Source organism: Quercus lobata, unplaced genomic scaffold, assembly GCF_001633185.2.
Source record: "Quercus lobata isolate SW786 unplaced genomic scaffold, ValleyOak3.0 Primary Assembly Scq3eQI_49, whole genome shotgun sequence".
NCBI lineage: Eukaryota > Viridiplantae > Streptophyta > Magnoliopsida > Fagales > Fagaceae > Quercus > Quercus lobata.
Genome location: NW_022154709.1, coordinates 91,172 through 111,769, shown reverse-complemented (window position 1 = coordinate 111,769; position 20,598 = coordinate 91,172). Strand labels below are relative to the sequence as shown.

General features: G+C 34.2%; 2 protein-coding genes across 24 annotated transcripts; both read left to right on the top strand.

Moving 5' to 3' along the window:
• LOC115973001 (disease resistance protein RGA2-like) lies at window positions 1–10,516 on the top strand. Of its 23 annotated transcripts, none has more exons than XM_031093220.1 (13): window positions 1–3,001; window positions 3,435–3,497; window positions 4,238–4,476; window positions 4,607–4,678; window positions 4,803–4,889; window positions 5,052–5,131; window positions 5,736–5,815; window positions 6,163–6,377; window positions 7,912–7,948; window positions 8,033–8,260; window positions 8,359–8,731; window positions 9,644–9,706; window positions 10,040–10,516. In XM_031093220.1, exon 1 carries the CDS (start codon window positions 154–156, stop codon window positions 2,956–2,958), a length of 2,805 nt encoding a protein of 934 aa, XP_030949080.1. In that variant the 5' UTR covers window positions 1–153; the 3' UTR covers window positions 2,959–3,001; window positions 3,435–3,497; window positions 4,238–4,476; window positions 4,607–4,678; window positions 4,803–4,889; window positions 5,052–5,131; window positions 5,736–5,815; window positions 6,163–6,377; window positions 7,912–7,948; window positions 8,033–8,260; window positions 8,359–8,731; window positions 9,644–9,706; window positions 10,040–10,516. The 23 variants fall into 23 exon arrangements, 22 of the variants coding, with proteins under 22 accessions (XP_030949080.1, XP_030949084.1, XP_030949082.1 ...); XM_031093224.1 differs by having other exon boundaries at window positions 5,736–5,867; XM_031093222.1 differs by having other exon boundaries at window positions 5,736–6,377; window positions 8,359–8,526; window positions 8,634–8,731.
• An 8,622-nt stretch (window positions 10,517–19,138) lies between these two features.
• Window positions 19,139–20,350, top strand: LOC115972998 (disease resistance protein RGA2-like). The gene has a single exon (XM_031093210.1). The coding sequence runs from the start codon at window positions 19,147–19,149 to the stop codon at window positions 19,852–19,854; it is 708 nt and encodes a 235-aa protein (XP_030949070.1). The 5' UTR covers window positions 19,139–19,146; the 3' UTR covers window positions 19,855–20,350.
• The last annotated feature ends 248 nt before the right edge of the window (window positions 20,351–20,598 follow it).

Here is a 20,598-nt window from a genome sequence, read left to right as displayed (position 1 = left end):
ATTAACGTTTCATTAATTAGTGGTAGATTACTCTAAAGTAAATTAAGCCTTGTATATATTTATAAACTGGACAGTGCAACAATTGCAGCTATCTCTCTCATCACTTTCACTGCTCCACAAACCCATCTACCATTCCTGAAAGAAAGAGAAACTATGGCGGAAGGAGCTTTGTTCGATCTTGCTGGGAAAGTCATTAATGTGCTCGGCTCTCTCATTGCTGAAGAGGTCAAACTGGCCTTTGGTGTCAAAACTGATATTGAATATCTGAGGAACACAGTCTCCACAATCCAAGCTGTGATTCTAGATGCAGAAAAGCAGAGTTCTCATAGCCATCAGATCAAAGACTGGCTCAGTAAGCTCAAAGATGTCCTCCATGATGCTGATGACTTGCTGGATGATTTCTCCACCCAAGTTTTGCGCCGCAAAGTGATGTCTGGAAACAAAATGAAAAAGGAGGTACGCCTTTTCTTTTCAAGTTCAAACCAGCTTAATTTTAGTGTTAAAATGGGTCGTGAATTAAAGGCAATTAGGAAGAGGCTAAATGCCATTGCAGATGATAGGTTGAAGTTCAATCTTAATGAAAACCGCAATGAGCCACAAGTCATGAATAGGGACAGAGAAACTTATTCTTTTGTACTCGAAGATGAAGTTATTGGCAGAGAGGAAGATAAGAAAGAGATTATGAAACATCTTTTTGATGACAATGTTGAGGAGAATATTTCTATCATTCCAATTGTTGGTATCGGAGGATTGGGCAAGACAACACTAGCTCAACTGGTATTCAATGATGAAAATGTCAAACGAAATTTTGAGCCAAAACGTTGGGTTTGTATCTCTGATATGTTTGACGTAAAACGAATTGTTAAAGAAATTTTAGAATTGACAAAGATGGAGCATGAAGAAAGAAGCCTTGAGAGCTTGCAAAAGAAGCTTCGAGAAAAACTTGATGGAAAAAAATACCTGATTGTCTTGGACGATTTGTGGAATGAGGACGGTAATAAATGGCTTCCCTTGAGAAATTTGTTGATGGTTGGTGCAAGGGGAAGCAGAGTAATAGTGACCACACGCTCAGTACAGGTAGCGAGGATAATTGGGGCAACTTCATGGCATGCTCTAAAGGGCCTTCCTAAAGAAAAGGCTTGGAGTTTGTTTGTAAAAGTGGCATTTGAACAAGGCCAACTATCAGAGAACCAAGCCTTTATAAGCCTGGCAAAAGAAATCGTGGAAAAGTGTGGTGGGGTACCTCTTGCTATAAGGACGATAGCAAGCTTGCTATGCACCAAAGCTTCAGAAAATGAGTGGCGATCCTTCAAAGATTATGAACTCTCAAAAATAACTCAAGAAGAAGAAAATGGTATTTTATCAACTCTTAAGTTGAGTTATGATCACCTCCCTTCACGCTTAAAGCAATGTTTTGCTTATTGTAGATTGTTTCCAAAAGATTATAGGATTGATGTAAATACACTTATTAATCTTTGGATAGCACAAGGCTTTATTGTGTTAGAAGATCCAAGACAGCATTTTGTGGATATTGGAAGAAAATATTTTATGGAATTACTTTGGAGATCGTTTTTTCAAGATGTAAAAAATGATTATTTGGGCCGTATAGAATCATGTAAGATGCATAATCTCATGCATGATCTTGCAATTCTGGAGTCTGGAATGGAAAGTGTCATATTAAATTCAAGTGAGGGAAATGTGATTGAAAAAGTTCATCATGTATCATTTGATCTAGTGCATTCATCGAGTCAATTTTCAATCCCCGTGGCTAATAAAAGGAAGATACGAACAATTCTTGCAACTAGTGTAGGGGGAAAGTTGGGTAACTTAACTTGTGATGCACTTATTTCAAATCTCAATTATTTACATACATTGGATTTGAGTTGTTTAGGGCTACATGTAGTACCCCATTCAATTGGGGAATTGAGTCATTTAAGATATATTGATCTTTCTCAAAATAAACATATTGCGGTTCTCCCTAATTCCATTACCAAGCTGCTAAATTTACGGACGCTGAAACTCTATTCTTGTGATTCACTTAAAGTGTTACCGCGGGGCCTTAAGAAGTTGGTCAATCTTAGGCATTTAGACGTTATGGGGTGCTACAAATTGACGCATATGCCCCTTGGACTTGGGCATCTTACTTCTCTTGAGATACTAACGAGGTTCGTTGCGAGGCAAGAGGGTTCCAAGGCTAGCTCGTATAGTTGGTATAAGAATAAAAAGGCTGAGTCTGGTGGTGGGCTAAGTGAATTGAAGGAGCTCAGCAATTTGGGAGGAAGTCTAGCCATTACAAAATTGGGACATGGAGAAGATGACATGGTGGAATGTAAAGCCACAAATATGAAGCAGAAACAACATCTTCAAGACCTGGAACTATGTTGGGAATTATGTTGGGATGATGGAGAAACTGAATGTTATGATGACATGTCACTGGAAGGGCTCCAGCCACATCCAAATCTTAAAGCGTTAGATTTGTGGTATTATATGGGTGTGAGAATTCCAAGTTGGGTCTCTTCTCTCACTAATCTTGTTCATCTTCGATTAGAACAAAATAAGAGATTGCAGCACCTCCCACCGTTAAATCAACTCCCTTTTCTCAAGGTTGTCTATCTTTGGGGAATGGAAGCACTTGAATACATTTCAGATGAAGACAGTGTTAGTAACGTGTTGGGTGCTTCCTCTTCTTCTTCAGAAACACCGTTCTTCCCATCCTTATCTTCTCTTCGTATATGTCATTGCCCAAAACTGAAGGGATGGTGGAGGAATTCAGATGATGATGATGATGATAATGAGCCACACCATCTCTTACTTCCATCATTTCCTCCTTCTCTTTCGCAATTAAGAATCATCGATTGCCCCAACCTGACTTCCATGCCCCTGATTCCCGATCTCCCCTCTTTGAAAGAGCCAGATACTAGGCATTGTCCCCTCTTACGGCTACGAAGGAAACAGTGAAGATTGTCCCAAATAATCCAACAAGAAAAAACAATTTATTCAGGTATGCATCTATCTTTTATAATCCCAAATTCAAATTCAACTACTGGTTTTTTTAGGGTTTTTATATTTTGAACAACTTCTAAAATTATTCAACTTCATTCTTTTCAATCTTTTTTCTTTTTTCTTGTCTATAAACTGTTAATTGAACAAGAAAAATTAGGATAATGTAATCCATCCCTTTTTAAAAAAATATTTCTTTTAATTCTAATAATTTATATCTTTGCACCTAAGAGCATGTTGATAATATGATGTGTGTATGGTTGCTTCTTAATTATTGCAGAGTCTGAGTTAGAATCAGAGTGGGTTTGTTCACAGAGTTATTTTAACATGAAAAATTAGGATAATGTAATCCATCCCATTTTTCTCTCTTTCTTTTCATTCTAATGGTTTATATCTTTGTACCTTAGTGCATGGTTGCTTCTTAATTGTTGCAGAATCTGATTTAGAATTAGAGTCGGTTTGTTCGCTTCCAGAGGGGGAATTAGCTTGTTTTGCAGGTATTTCATTGGTTCACTCTCCCCCTTTTTTTTGATCATTTCAACTATTGATCTATAAAAAATAACTAATGGTTTAATTACTTTTTTTGATGGGATAATTGCTGAATGAATTCTTTTTTTTCTCAGATTTTTTTTTTTTTTAAATTTTTTATTTTGGAGACATCGTTTTAGTCAAAAGCAGACAAAGATTGAGGTCCACCAATATAGACATTCACAAATCTAGAGATAATATTTATCTAAGTTGTGCATTTGAACAAAACCTTTGGTGCTTTCAATTTTCTTTCTTCTTAATCTGTTTTTGTATGTTAGATTTCTAATGGCTAGAGCATCACACAATCATAACTTTTTTGGTGATTTTTGGCTCTTCCTCTACCTCCAACAGCCCCTTACAGCCTTTCTTCAATCTCCAAGTATTTCAAAACGAAAAATCCTGTACCTTTTTTTAAAAAAAAATTCTTCCTTCTCATTGTAGTCCTGCAACCTGCCAGAAATGGAAAAGTTCTAATTTTTCAATGCATAGTTGCACACTTCATGTATTTTACTTTTTGGTTCTTGTGCTAAAACAAACGATTCATAACACTTCCATCGTGTATGTAAATAATACTGTGTATCCAAGTACTAGAGAAGGGTCTAATTTGTTTAGTTGTGTACAATTCATTGTTAGATTGGATTGATTTTTTATTATATATATTACTGCCAATAAAAATTACTAATTAATTTTTTTATTACTTGAATAATAGGTTGTTAATTACTGAGCTACACTCAAGGTTAAGAACTTTTGGCTTTTCAAGTGCTTGTTATTTTGTCACTTTCTCTGCCTCCTGAAGCCATTGTCCTTGCTGCATTTGGTTGTGAAGTCCCTGTAAACTTAAGGCTGCAGAACGTCTGTTGTTTTTTAATCAGTGGGGTCCAAACAAACATGAGTAGGAGAGAATATTGGATAGAAGTTGGAATCTGATCGCATCTTTAACCACTTCAGGTATTTGACTTTTAATGAAGAAACCAACACCAATATTCTTGTTTTGATATATCTTGGAGAACTTATCAGGCATTGGACTTTTCAGTTTTCATGCAGCAGTTAAAATTCAGACTTTTTTCAAAACTTTCAGGCCTTGCAATTGTGCCATATGTCCCAGAATTGCGAGTGGATTATCGGAATCTGTTGAAAATAATATATTCAGGTATGCGTCTATCTTATAATTCCAACTTTTTATGGACAATCATATACATATGCCCTTCTTCTTGATGCCTTTTGAGGTTTGTCATATTTTGGAGAAATTTTTAGTCATTTGACTTCTTGTGCAGAACCAACTGAGGCAAAGAACAAGCTTGGGGTACAAAATTCAGCCCTATCCAAAAACTGCAGTTGTGTAACAGGTCAAGAACTCAGTGGTCCCATCAAAACTTTATAAGACGCATAATTTCTTCAATTTATTAGGAGAATAAAAAAGGATAACTGTTCTATCTTTTGTTATTTTATTCTAATGATTTATAACTTTTCATCTAAACTTTTGTTAATGAAATAACATTATTGTTACTTGTTTATAATTGCAGAATCAAAGCAAATTTCTTAGAACTTTGAAGGGAGGACTTGATCAGGCAACAAACACTGCAGGAATTAGCTTACTAAACTGGTATTTTGGTAGTTATATATATATATATATGTATATGTATATATATATTTTTGGTTATAAAAGTTTCCAACATATATCTACTAAATCCTTTTCATGAGGTGATTCAACCAAAATACTCCTCACATGTTTGTGTGTATGCTGGCTTTAAAAAGTAAAAAAGAACAAGAAAATGACTGAATGAGCCTAATCTGTTCATACAAGCACTAGTTCACAGATAGTTTGAATTGAATTTTATCTGTTAATAGAATATAATTACAAATTGTGGATTACTACTTCAGTTATCTTGCTTTTTATGCAGAACTGAAAACCAATTTTTTTTGTTCTTTTTCATTCTGCTTTTTGAGGTTTTTCTATTACGACAAGTACAGTCTTGGACTCAAAGTTAATCTTCTTTAAAAAAAAGAAAAAAAGAAAGAAAGAAGTACCAGTTTTTTTTTTCCCATCAAAACTTTAATTAGATGCCTGATTTCTTCAAATTATTAGGAGAATAAAAAGGAATAACTGTAAATTCTTCCATTTGTTGTTTTATTTTAATGATTTTTATCATTGTATATAAGCTTGTGTTGGCGAAATGACATATGTAGTTGCTTCCTAATAATTGCAGAATCCTAGCAAATTTTGAAGGGAGGAGCATGACCAAGCAACTAACACACCAAGGAATCAGCTTACTATAATGATATTTAGGTGGTTAACTTTTTTTTTGGTGGAGAATATTTGTTTGCTTCCTCACATGTTGGTGTGAAGACTTTGTCTTTTCTAAGTCAGAAGAACACAAGAATGATTGAATAGAGTCTAGTTTTTCATACATGCACAAATTTTAAGTTAGTCATACATGCACAAATTTTAAGTTAGATTGGATTGATTTGAATTCTTATCTGTTACTCAATTAAATATTACTAATTAAGGTTTTTCATTTCACTTGAATTCCAATTAAGGCTGAGGAGAACATCATTGTTCTTTTCATTTGAAATTTTGTTTATTTCTCTACCTCCTAAAGAAATAGCGTTTGCTTCTTAACTTTGGTTGTGCAGTCTCTGTTCGAACTTTGGGCTACATTACACATGTTCTTTTTTATAATCACTGGAAAGCAGAGGGGGTGATCTGTGTAATGGATGGATAGAGTGTATGGAGTTTTTAGGCCAAAGAGAGGTAAAAGGGGTAAGGATGGTTGAGCAGTGAAGGGTAAGAGAGGCAGTTTGATTAAATTTCCCAAAGGAAGAGTAATTTGCTGCAAAGAGATGCAGAGGTGAGCAAATTCTAGCCTTTTAATTATTCTTACCATATCATTCTTGTGCGAACTGCCAAAAGATTTTATAGGTATCAATATCAGCATTCTTCCGTAGGTCATTTAGATAGTGAATTAAATACAATATGCCCCACACTAATGATTCCATTTCTGATGGAGGTAATGCCACACGTTTAATAAATTAATGGCTTAATTGGCTGATTCTATATGTTGATCTCACCTATGGAGGGGTGGCTTGAATGCAGTCCTACTCTTTAGCACTTGCCCTTATTAGTTCTGTATAGATCCATGCATATTTTCTAATACTAAATGACATGCATTTTCTTACAAAAATGAGTGGAAATTGTTCCTCATTTTTATTAGTTTTGTATAGAAATTACTGTTTGAAGGTAGTTCCGTTTGTAATTATAACCAGAGATGCATGCAGTGTATGTTATTTTGCACTTTAGACTAGTTCTATATGTCGGCCCTTTATGTTTGCCTTAACATCTTATATATAGGAGTGGGTGGGAATAATCTAGTGTTTTTCAGTGATGCAAAAAGTGTCATCCAACGCCAAAGTCTCAGTTTTTTTTATAAGGATAATTCTAAAAATTCTGGCTCAAAATTATACATGTTGTCACCGGTATGATATTGCTACATGAAAGGAATATAGCTACCTCACTCCCACCACTTTAATGAGATTGTGAATTACTAGTTGTTCGAGTAATTAGGGGGGAGTTTAAGCCCACAAGTGAGGGGGAGTGTTAGAATTATGGTTTAGTGATTAAGTTCACCATTTCCAAACAGTTTAAGCTTTTGATACAATTGGTAATTTAACAATCTATATAAGCTATCACTAATATTTTACTAGAAAAATGTCACCAATTATCTCCTTGTATGTAGTATGTGACAAGATTTCACCAAACTACTTTTTTCTTAATTTTATTTTCTATGGTCTAGTGTGCATCAAAGCCACCAATATGCTTTAGTTTAAAGTCACAAAATTTTATGGACAACTTTAACTTTAAGCTTCATTTGATTACCAAGAAAGAGTAATAACAGAAAAATAAATAAATAAATAAATAAAAAATAGTTTCAACATCAATGGTTTAGTAGCCATCCCTTTTGCTGCACGGGTTCTCAAATCCTTCAAACTCTGCCTTGTATGTTAGTGAGCCACCTATATTGATCAGTTCTCTCTTTTCATTTCAAGAGCTTTAAATGTCATTGAATTTCTAAATTATGTTTTTATAAAAATCAGAGGAGAGTGGCATTGATACCAAAAATATTTTAGAGATGGTTCAACAAAAATCAAGCATCATCTTGAAATAAATTGAGTAATACGCCTGTCACTTTCTTTTCTTTTTTTAATTATATTTATGATAATTTTAGTAACAAACAGTTTTGAATTTTCATAATATTTATTGCAACATGTCACATGTATCAATACTTATGTAGAGACAGCTTGGTCTATGAACTTTTAATTTTTATAACAATAATAATTTTTAACAGGTTGTGAATTTGTAATTTTGTAGCTTTGCTTTTTGTGCAGTCTGGAGGTTCCTGTATGTGTGCAAGTAGGTGACTAAGTAGGTGACAAACGATTTCATCTTACATTAAAATGTATGTGACGTACCTGCGAAAGACTTACAAATTTTAGTATTTGTTTTTAGGTTGACAATTTCAGGTGCCGGGCAAATTTGTGCTTGCTCCATTGAGATGGCTTTTGAGACTTCCACAACAAAATACCTCTTCGATAACTACTGTTATCTCTACATTAGCATGGTACTAGTCATCCTTGAAGTAGTATTTCAAGTCTTCTTAAGGCTGCTTAGGATACCACAGTACTCCAATCAATGGGCATGTGAGACTGGGAAACACTTACATGAACTCAGAAGCTTGTATGCATGTGCAATGGATTCCCTTTTACTTAGATGCTATGTGTGTCTGTTTCATGTTATAGTATCATTTTCCAAATCGTATTATTTCTCTTTTGCAGTTTGGTGGAGGTCACTGTATTGGCGAGTCTTTGAAGTAAATGTGAAGTGTGAAAGGTGATCCATTCTTTTGAGTATTTTACAGAAAAGGGAAGACACCAATTCTCCTGAAAGAGACTATAATTTGGGAGAGAACAATTATGTCCCAGATTGACTTCCATTCAGATAAAGTACCTGTTTTTTATAACCTGAATTCTCCTATTGATTTTGTTCTTATTGGACAATCTTGGGATCTCACTCATAAGTAAAAAAGCTGCTTGGTGAAATTATTTATCAGGGAAGATTTGGCCACCAAAGCTTTGTCCTACCATGTGCTCTTTACAAGCTAGTATTCAGAAGCCATGAGAACATGCATTTGGATTAAAATAAAAGCTGGTATGGTACTTTCATATCCCTCACAACAATTGAAATTAAATTCATCTATAAGAAACAGAATGCTGGAAGAGCTCAACTTCCCTCCCCTGCCCTCTGCTGGTGGGGGTTATATTGATGAGAATTCTTATGTTCTAGGGTCATGAATTTTTCCCTGAATTTAGTCAGGATGTATGCCCTTCCTAGATTTTAGATTGCCTGAAGGGTAGGTTGTCTATTGTCCCATGTATATGGTTTTAACAGTTTTATAGATTAAGGTCAACTTTGTGTATAGTTATTTATTTTTTTATTCATAATTTTTTTTGGTCCTAGAGCTTGATATTCACAAATTTTACAATATTTTAAAGCTTGATATAATCCACGATAATTCTTCTGGTAAAGTTCTGCCTGCTACTAGGCTTATAGCATTTTTAAATCACGGATAGATTTTTTTTTTTTCAGATTCAAGTAGTTCTGTTTCACACTTCCTTGAAGAAGGCAGGCAAAATTCATAAATTCAACACTAAAATGTCAAATGTGTATTTCTATTTAACATCAATATCTACTGAGAAGAGGGAAAACACCATAGTACAATCTCCCCCTTTAACTTCCCTCTCTTTCTACTCTACCCCTTTGTTATTTAATTGTGTTTAATATTTCACTCCTTTTCCCTTCTTGCCTGTCTCACCCCTTGACCTTACTCTCATGAACTTACCATTAATTTGTCTTAAGCGAGAGATTTATTCTTTGCATGTATGTTTACTGGAGTTGTTCACTTATTAGAATGGTTTTGTTTAACTGCTCTTATTTTGGTCAGCATAGCCATAGATTATCTCATGCTTTTCTTATTGATTTATTTCTTTTTCTTCCTTGTTGATGATTGCTGCATTATGTTTTGTAGCTAAGATGGTAAGAGCCTCTCTCCTCATTTTGCAGACTATTTGCCTAAATGTCTTAAGGAGAGCCATTGTTTTGGGTTCAATAGAGAGGCAAATAGAGGTAAGCTGTAAGATTTTTGAGCAAAATGATAAAAGTCTACGGAAATTGGTGAATATTTAATATGATATTTTAGCTATTGTTTCCTCTGTATATGAGAGTTTCACTAAGCATGCAATCTGTCTCATAACTCCTAATCTATGGACTCGAGCCTACATGTTTCTTTGTGGTAAATTTCAAAATTTCTTTGTATATTTTTAAGTCTGGGATTTTCATTAGATATTTTTTAATTATTATGCCTCACATTTGAGGGTGAATAGTTGCTTTCATGCATAACCATATCTGTATGTATTTAATGACTAACTTATTTCTCTCTCCTTTCTTATTGTTCCCTAGGGATGTCAGCCATTATATGGCCGTGTAGTTCCTCATTGAATGGTTATCAAATGGAGACTATACAGCACTAAGCAAAAAAAGGGAAATTACATCAGTCTTGAATCTATCTATCACAAAGAAGATGTTTAAGATCACATAATGATGTGGACTGGTTATTTGTCCATTTGGAGAAGTATTAGTCATCTTTAACAATTTTGGCAGAAAACTGAAGACAATTGAGTAGATCTGTGATTTCAACTGAAATGCGAAAATTGTTGTTCTCAACTTGTTGAATACTGTTGCCAACTAGTCTATCAAGTATTTTACTTCTTCACATTTTATGATTTGGGTGGCCAAGTTTGTGTGAGGTTTTGGTGGATCAGCTTATTGGGTTCCTTTTGCATTATAACTAGGGTGCTCTTTGTACTTGTATGCCATTGCCAATTAATGTTTTGAATATTTTTTTTTCCTTGTGGGGATGGAAACATTGGAAAGAAATTCTACATGTCTACAAGTCTAAGAAATTTAAATAAATCATTCATTTTTATTCTGTTTTTGGTATTTGTTTTTCAAATTCTTTGAGCTCTTACCTGTTCCATTTAGTGGAACATCTAGCCAATGATGTTTCTTGTGTGTTTCAATGGTATCAACTACCAATGCTGCCATGAAAGAACAAGTGAAAAACAATCCTCTCCAACTCTTCTTGGTTGCAGTTCCCAACCTCGTTTTCAAATACCGTTTAAAAATATTTCTCGGTATTTTGCCATCTTTTGTATACTTTTATTGGACCAACCACCTATCCTCCCCTTGATGGAGAACATTGCCACAATGTGGGAGGGAAGGATTGTCTCATTGTTGCACACAACTACACAACCCATTTTCAGCACATTGTCGATGCCAATAGTAAATTTTCCTTGTGGGTGGGGTGTTTTGAACAGCCCTCCAAACTTTGGTGTAACTTATCTTTTTATATATAAATCAAATAGAGCAAAGTGGACCGAAATGGGCTGAATTTGACCAAATGGACCTAAAAGGATCTAAGTGGATTGAATGAACCAAACTACTACGTTGATGTGGCTCAAGAGCATAGCAATAATAAATGTTATACTTTAGCTTTTTTATATTACTAGATAGCTATCACGTAATGATTTGGATTTGGTTATCATTATAATTTTGGAAAAGTTTTATTCATCTTCAATAGTTGCCAAAGGGGGGAGGTTTGGCTCTAGTGTCCAATGGCATTGGACCCATTGAGAATGTTACACGTGTTCATTTTTTGACACGTGTCATCATCCGACTGGATCCAATGTACTGAAAGTACTAGACCTAATCTAGACCCTTGCCAAAAAGAATGAACACAATTGAATGGATCTATTCATTTAATTCAGAATGTTGAGTTCGTAATTCTCAAATGGTTAATGTTGCTGTCGATTAGACTATCAAAAGTTTCATTTCTTCTCCAAATATTATTATATGGGTGTCTAGACTAGTGTGACATTTCCACGGATCAGTTTATTGGGCTCTTTGCTATTTTGTATAAATTTGATTATTATTTATAAGGTGTTTTCTATATTTGTATACTAATTAATATTTTGTGTTATTTTTTATGCCGCGAGGGAATTCTTTATGAAAAAAAAAAATTCTACATGTCTACAAACACAAGAATTTTAAGCAAGTCTATACTAATATGCCAATTAATGTTGTGTTTTGAGTTTTCTATTTCTTTTTTCTTTTCTTAAATATAGTTACGTTATATTTTTACTTTTAAATTCTATTATTATTATTTTTAATTTAGTGAGTGTTTGCTTGTGAAATGTTCCATCTAATGTAACATATTATTACCAATGATGTTTCCTGTTTCTGGTTAATACAAATGGAATTTGCAGAATATTGCTAATTTGTATTAAATAAGTTATGTGCATTATGTTCATGTATCTAACTTTAGAGGCAGAACTAGTCCAGTTAGGGTTGCATGGCGCCAAGCATAAAAGTGCAAATTTTCAAATTCCAATTTGGTTTAATTATCTTTTTTTGATTTGAGAATTAACATGCATAGGATTGAAACGATGTCATTAGCCTGGCCCTGTTTCTAGTTCAATGTGCTACCATACATTTAATGTGGATAATCTTGACAAACGAATTGTTTTTTAAAATTTCTTGATTGGGGTTTACCATCTTGCATATAATTTTACAATGGTTAGACGTTGAAGGCAAGTATGGTCATGGACTCAATGGTAAATATATATATATATATATATATATATAAAATTAAAAAAAAAAAAAAAAAACAATTCCCTTTACTTTTGTTTTCCCGTCAAAACTTTAATCACATGCATGATTTCTTCAAATTATTAGGAGAATAAAAAAGTATAAAATGTAAATTCTTTCATTTGTTATTTAATTTATTCTAATAATTTATATTGTTGTATCAAAACTTGAGTTGATGAAATATGACATATATGGTTGCTTCTTAATAATTGTAGAATTATAACAAATTTGGTAGAATTTTGAAGGGAGGACATGACTGGGCAACTAATACTACAGAGAATTTAGCTTAGTATGTTGGTATTTTGGTGGTTATAAAAGTTCCCAACATATGTTTATTAAAACCAAATACTTGTTTGTTTCCTCACATGTTGGTGTGAAACACTGACTATTTAAAGTTAGAAGAAAGTGTCTAACATTTTTTTTTCTTCATACATTCAAAACTTCAATGTTTGATTGGATTGAATTTGTATCTTTTACTCAAATTAAGAATTATTAGCAAGTTCTTTCTTTGGGTAAAAGGAACGGAAAGAGCATAAATTTGGGTGTAACTGTATAGCTTTATGAAAAAAAATTAAAAATAAAAATAAAAATAAAAAGAAGAAGAAGAGAGAGAAAAGTTGGGTGCACAACAAGACAATGCAGATGGTCTCATCAAATCACCACTCTTTCAAAGCCCGTAGAACAAAAAGATAACAACCCATTGGGCCCCATTGCTCTCACACATCACTGGGGTGGGCCCCCTTTTTTACTTACCCAGCTGCTTGGCTCCTAAAAATAAACGAAGATAGATAGGGTTCATAAACTATTTCTCGTTTGGATTTGCACAAAAACACCATCGTATATTTACTCTTGATTTGAAGAAAACATGTTTCACTCCTTTCTTATTAGGTGTTAGAGATATTAATCAGTATTAGCCATTATAAGGATGTGCAATTCGCTATTAATTGAGCTGTCACAATATATCAAAGATGGTTAAGGTCACATTACAATGATGTGGAGCGGTTATTTTTCTCCTTCAATAAGTCTCAATCACTCATCTTCCAATTAAGGCTGCACCAAAAAAATGAGGACATTTTAATAGACCTATTCATTCATTTTATCAGGAATGTTGCACGTGTATGTGTGCTGCACAGTCGACTTATCGAACATTTCATTTCTTCTTTCAATTTTATGATCTGGGTGTCCAACTTTGAGTAATGTTTTTGGGTGTATCAATTTATTGGGTTCTTTTTTTGCTATCTGGATTTCCTTATAAGTCATACCTCATGTACGTATGCCAAAATGCTATTAAAGTATCTCTTTTGACTTGATAATGCTGGAACATGCATAGAATCGATTTGCTCTATCGTTGGCTCGATTATTTCTAATTGATTTGTTACAATACCATATGGACAAACATTACTGATAGAACTAGTTCTTAAATTTTCCCAATCAATGCTTTACATTCTTCAAGCGATCTTTCAACGATCAGAGGCACTTCTAAATAATCTGATTGAGAGGTTAGCATGCAAGACTCAGATTAGCTTGAAAACTGGACCAGAAGTAAACCTTGGCCAAAACATGATTCAGAATTAGCAGCTATGAACTGCATTGTAGTTATTAACAAAGCATAACAGGATAAATTCAGCATTAAACACCCAGAACAATTTTAATACTTCCATTACTTGCATAAACAAGAATAGGGACTTGATTTCCCTTCTTTAGTCCATTTTAATCCTTTCAAATTAGCTACTCAAAAAACCATTAAGGCAACAATAATTCGATGGGAAGCTATTCACTCTAGCATCAATCTTTGAAAAGGATTCGGGAATACCAATTGCAATGAGTGTTTAATTCCCCAGACTCATTATAGTTTGTCATGTGCCTTCATTTTTTAGGATATTTCAATTGCACATCTTGGGATCAAAGAGGTTTTGTTATAATTCTTTAGTCTCTTGAGCCAAGAATACGTTTCTGCCATTGTAGCTTTGCTATATCAACTAGTAGTAGCTTTGTTATTGTTATATGCCTTTGTAGTTAGTACGAAGTATCACAACGTGATATTGACCTCGCTCACTCATCTTTGATGGACTAGGACCCTTATAATGAACCAGTATTATTGCTATTGCATTTACTTCCTACTTCACTAGAATGGAAGAAAGAGGGCATTGCATGAGTGATATATCTGCCTACTTCAGCCTCAGTAGCTTTGAGAATGCAAGCCATGTTAATCATCACCTTGTGGTTATGGAGCTTCAGCATATTTTGACTAAAAAGGAAAGTTTCTTTAATTTCCCCCGAGTAAAAAGAAAGGCTTTTGAGATTTAGCCTTTTAACATTTGAATTAGGTTTTGCAACAAAGAAGTCTCTTGCAAAAGAAAGTGATTTCTCTTTGAGTTGGCTGTAAGCTTCAAGGTTTTGCACTTGCTCAAAAAAAAAAAAAAAAAAAAAAAAAAAAAAACCTATTTTTAACACATGTTTCTCAAGGAAGGGCTACAATTGGATGGAGTTAGCTTGAAGGTATTGAAGCAAACAATGAAAATGGGAGTAATAACATCAAATTCCTCCTCAAGCTACTTTCCCCTCTCACAATTAGAGTGGTTGTGCTTAGAAGAGGTTAACGATTTATTTCTATGTGCTTCAATACAATATGGACAGCGGCCAAAAGGAATGAAAAGAAAAGAGATGCTTCAAAAGCTGCGGATATTCAAGACAGTCAAAAGGAATAATTCTTTTTGAAAATTTTCTCATTTAGAGTTCTGCATTCAACAAGTACTCGTCCAATTGTCCAAGGTACTCCTAAATATCTTATTGGGAGCATGATTGTATCACAAAATGCTAACATATTGTTCTGCATGTAAAAGGTCTTGCACTTGGCTGGATTAACTTGAAGCCTAGACCATTGGTGAAACTTATCCATTACGTTCTATATCAACATGGGCCAATTTCATTAAGAAAGCATATATAGGCTAATTTCAACTTTCGACACTTGGAACGATGTAAATACTTTTATTATAGACTATTCAAAGAACTATTATCTTGGGGACGTTATTTAGCCTACAATCTTTGAAATGGCTTTGGAAATGCAATTGCAGTGAGAATATGAAGCCCCGTTATAGACTGTCATATGCTTTCCTATGATTAACTTTTGGTAAGAAAAAACTTGTATAGACCAAAAAGACAAGGAATATGAACCTGGTAGTTTCACCATCATCAATCGATTGCCCATACTGCATTATTTGCTCCCAACTGTACTGTAGAAGATTGCACAATATACAAGAAAACTTAATTCAATCGCAGACAAAATTCAATTAATAATAGAAGTGAACTTCAATAGGACAAATACAATACATGCTCCAGCTGTGGAGAAAATTCCTACTTTTTTGTGGGTTTTTCAACTCTATTAACCAAAGGTTAAGAAAAAAATCCCCAGCAGCATAGTTTAAACATGATGAACACAGCATATTAACCTAATTTAATTTCTAGAAAATTGAAGTCTCTCAGTTTTTATGTCAATTCAAAATTAATCTGAACATAAAACTAGCCTCAAAGTGTGTAAGCGGCAAGCAATCAGATCACCAAATTGCAAATATTTCCTGAATCAAATATACAAGCAAACATTGGTTTATTTCTTATTTTTTTAACATCTGCATCTTTTCAACAATCAAATATGAAAAAAAGAAAAAAAAAAAAATTACAGGAGAACATTTAAAAGGAACCTAAAGAAGTACCCAAAAATGTAAATAATAGAATCAATACAAGCAGATCTTCTTGCTAATAAGTAATAAATTTTATTACAAAAGTGCTATCCTACTACATGGAGTGTATAAAAGGAATAACTACAAAGAAATAATTAATTCAAGCAGATCTGCCACAAGTTTGTTGTCATGGAGACCATAAAAGGACATAAAGAATTTGGCTTGGTAAATTATTGCCAATGAAGTGACACTTTGTCCAATGAAAATTAGGGGCTGGATTCGATTTTGTATTCCTAAGATAAGATTCTCTTATCATTAATTCATTATTAATGGTACTCCTAAAGGATTCATTCTTAGTACTCGTGGTCTGCGGCAAGGTGATCCTCTTTCACCTTTGCTGTTTGTTTTGGTAATGGAGGCATTTAGTAAACTAATGTTAAGTGCAAAGGAGGGTGGTCAATAGATGGTTTTTCGGTTTCATCAACTAGTGGGGATGCTATGGAAATTCTGACTGGTATTTCGGGATGTAGGATTTCGGATTTCCACTCTTCCTATAAAGTAATTGGGTCCTCATCTTGGAGGGTGTTTATAATGGAGAACACAAATTCCACCTGGTTAATTGGTCTACACTATGTAAGCCAATACAACAAGGGGGCTTAGGTATCAGAAGTATCAAGTATGCTGTGTTTTAAAGGTGCTCTACTGCTCAAATGGCTATGGAGGTATGGTTTTGGAGAGGGAGTCCTTGTGGAGTAAAGTCATTGACAGTAAATATGTTAAAGACATATGATCAGAAATCACTCTGAGGATCAAGCATTGATCCCAGTTGAAACATGGGTAATTTCATTTGGGAGACAAAGAAGGTGATGTACTTGGTTGAAAAGTTTGGAATCTTTGGGAAACAATTCCCTTGACTGGATGACTTGCTGGATTTCTCCACCGATGACTTGCTGGAGAAACAATTCCCTTGTTTTGCGACAGATGACTTGCTGGATGATTTCTCCCAGATGACTTGCTGGATGATTTCTCCACCGATGTTTTGCGACAGAAAGTGATGACAAAGAAGGTACGCATTTTCTGTTCAAGTTCTAACCGGCTTACTTTTAGTCCTAAGATGGGTCATGAAATGAAAGCAATTAGGGAGAGACTAAATGCCATAGCAAAAGATAAGGAGGATTTTCATTTTAGTCCAAGCTTCGTTGAGCCACAAGTCATGAATAGGGAAAGGGGAGCTTATTCTTTTGTATTTGAAGAAGTTGTTGGAAGAGAGAATGATAAGGAAGTGATTATAGAACGTCTTTTTAATGATAATGTTGTAGAGAATATTACTATCATTCCAATAGTTGGCATTGGGGGATTGGGGAAGACAACTTTAGCTCAGCTAGTATATAATGATGAAAATGTGGACAAAAATTTTGAGCTAAAGCTTTGGATTTGTATCTCTGATATCTTTGATGTAAAACGAATTGTTAAAGAATGTTTAGAACAATTGACAAAGAGGAAGCATGAAGGAAGCTTTGAGATCTTGGAAAAACAGTTTCGAGAAGGATTTAATGGAAAAAAATACTTGCTTGTCCTGGACAATTTGTGGATTGAGGATAAAAAGAAATGGCTTCTCTTGAGAAATTTGCTAATGGTTGGTGCAAGGGGAGTAAGATAATCGTGACCACACGCTCAAAAAGGGTAGCATGGATAATAGGGTCAATTTCATGGTATGCTCTAAAAGGCCTACCTATAGAAAAGAGTTGGAGCTTGTTTGAAATGGCATTTGAACAAGGCCAACTGCTAGAACACCAAGCCGTTATAAGCATAGGAAAAGAGATTGTAGAAAAGTGTGGTGGGGTACCTCTCATCGTAAGGACGATAGCAAGCTTGCTACGTTCCAAACCTTCAGAAAATGAATGGCAATCCTTCAAAAACTATGAACTCTCAAAAATAACACAACAAGAAGAATATAATATTTCATTAACACTTAAGTTGATTTATGATCATCTACCATCACACTTAAAGCAATGCTTTGGTTATTGTAAATTGTTTCCAAAAGATTCCAAAATTGATGTAAAAACACTAATTCATCTTTGGGCCGTGCAAGGTTTTATTAAGTTATCAAATTCAAAGCAACGTATTGAGGATGTTGGCAAAGATTATTTTATGGAATTACTTTGGAGGTCTTTTTTTAAGGATGTAATAAAAGATGAATTGGGCAATATAGTATTTTGCAAAATGCATGATCTTATGCATGATCTAGCAAATCTTGTGGCTGGGGCAGAAAGTACCATGTTAACTTTAAGTGAGGAAAATATTGATGAAAAACTTTGTCATGTATCATTTGATCTTAGGTATTCATTGAGGCAATTCCCAATCCCCATGGTTAAAGGAATGAAAATACGAACAATTCTTGGAGCTAGTGTAGGGCAAGAGTTGGGTAAATTAACTTGTGATGCACTCATTTCAAATCTCAATTATTTATGCACATTAGATTTGAGTAAATTAAAGCTATGTGTAGTGCCAAATTCAATTGGAGAATTAAAGCATTTACGATATCTTGATCTTTCTAAAAATGAAGATATTGAATTTCTCCCTAATTCCATTACTAAACTGTTGAATTTGCAAACACTAAAACTCAAGTATTGTAAGTCGCTTAGAGAATTACCGAGGAAAATTAAAAATTTTGTCAATCTCAGGCATCTAGATATTTTTGAATGTCAAAGATTGACTCATATGCCCCTTGGAATTGAACTTTGTACTTCTCTTGAGATACTACCACTTTTTGTTGTAAGCAAGGCTAAGTGTAGTGGTGGATTGAGTGAATTGAAGGAGTTAAGCAATTTGGGAGGAAGCCTAAGTATTAACAATTTGGGAAATGGGAAAGATGACATGCTGGAGCTGGAATGTAAGGCTGCAATACTAAAGGAGAAACAACAACTTCAACAGTTGAAATTATGGTGGGACTCGAGGTGGGCTGAAAATAATGTATGTTATGATGAAATGTCACTAGAAAAGCTCCAACCACATCCAAATCTTAAAGCTTTGAAGTTGGGTTTTTATATGGGTGTGATAATTCCAAGTTGGGTCTCTTCACTCACTAGTATTGTACATTTGGAATTCTATAGAAATATCAAATTGCAACACCTCCCACCATTATGTCAACTGCCTTTTCTAAAGATTGTCATCCTTAAATATATGGAAGCACTTGAATACATATCAAAAGACATTCTTAGAAAAGCAATTGGTTCCTCAAAAACAACATTCTTCCCATCCTTATCTTCTCTCATAATGTATGAATGCCCAAATTTGAAGGGTTGGTGGAGGAAATTTGATGGTAATGAGCTAGACCATCTTTTACTACCATCATTTCCTTGCCTTTCTCTTTTAAAGATTACTGAATGTGCTAATCTAACTTCCATGCCTTTGTTTCCGTATCTCAAAGAAGGGCTAATATTAGACACAACTAGCTTGAAGGCCTTTCATCATACAATGATTATGGGAGAAACAGAGAGCCCATCAACAGCAGGAACCACATCAACCTCTTCCTCATTAGAAGAGATTAACAATTTGGAATCTCTTCCAGAGGAGAAGTGTGTGCGGAACCTTATTTCTCTCAAGAAACTTTCCATTTACGACTGCAATGGACTCAAATCTCTCCCTTGTAAAGGTATTCAACATCTCACATCACTTCAAGAGATGGAAATCATGCACTGCAATGAGCTTGCTCTAATAAATGATGAAGATGATGGCATGCAATGGCAAGGCCTTAGGAGCCTCCGTTTTCTGCATTTAGAGAGAATTCCAAATTTGGTGTCTCTGCCAAATGGGCTTCAACATGTTACCACTCTTAAATATCTCCAAATTATTAATTGTCCTAATTTGATGGCACTCCAGGATGGATAGGCCACTTGACATCACTACAAAGCCTTGAAATTGACAAATGCCATGAATTAACATCATTGCCTCGAGGGATTCGCAATCTCTCAGCATTACAGGAAATAATAATTACCAATTGTCCCCTCTTACAACAAAGATGCCAGAGGCAAACCGGTGAAGATTGGCCCAACATTGCTCATGTCCGATACGTGTATGTGGATAATAAAGCAACACAAAACTTCTTAAGGTATGCATCTATCTTTTAACCCCCAAAATTTGAACCTTATTCAAAAATTGCACTTGTGGATCAAGAACTCAATGGTAATCATCTTCTTTTGTTTTTCTTAATATAAAATTTATTTAACTATTTTTCTATAGAATTGAACTTTAATTAGACACATGATTTCTTCAAAATGCTAGAAGAAAAAGGATAATTTAAATTCATTCATTTATAAAAGTTTCCAACGTGTCTATCAAATTCTCTCCTTTTTTTGTGGATAGATATCTACATGTTGGTGACTTGGTGTGAGGAAACTTTTAGAGTCAAAGAAGAATAAGAGAATGATTTAATGAGTACAATTTGTTCATACATTTACAAATTCAAAGGTAGATTGGACTTAAGGATATTGTCATTTTTTCCCAAATGTTTAAGGAGAATAAGAATTCATTAAAGTAAAAAGAATTTGCTAATTTGATAAAGCTTTCTTAACCTTACTTTAAAGTAACAATTTCTTTTAAACTTTACTTTTTTCTTTTTAAGTATAATTTTTC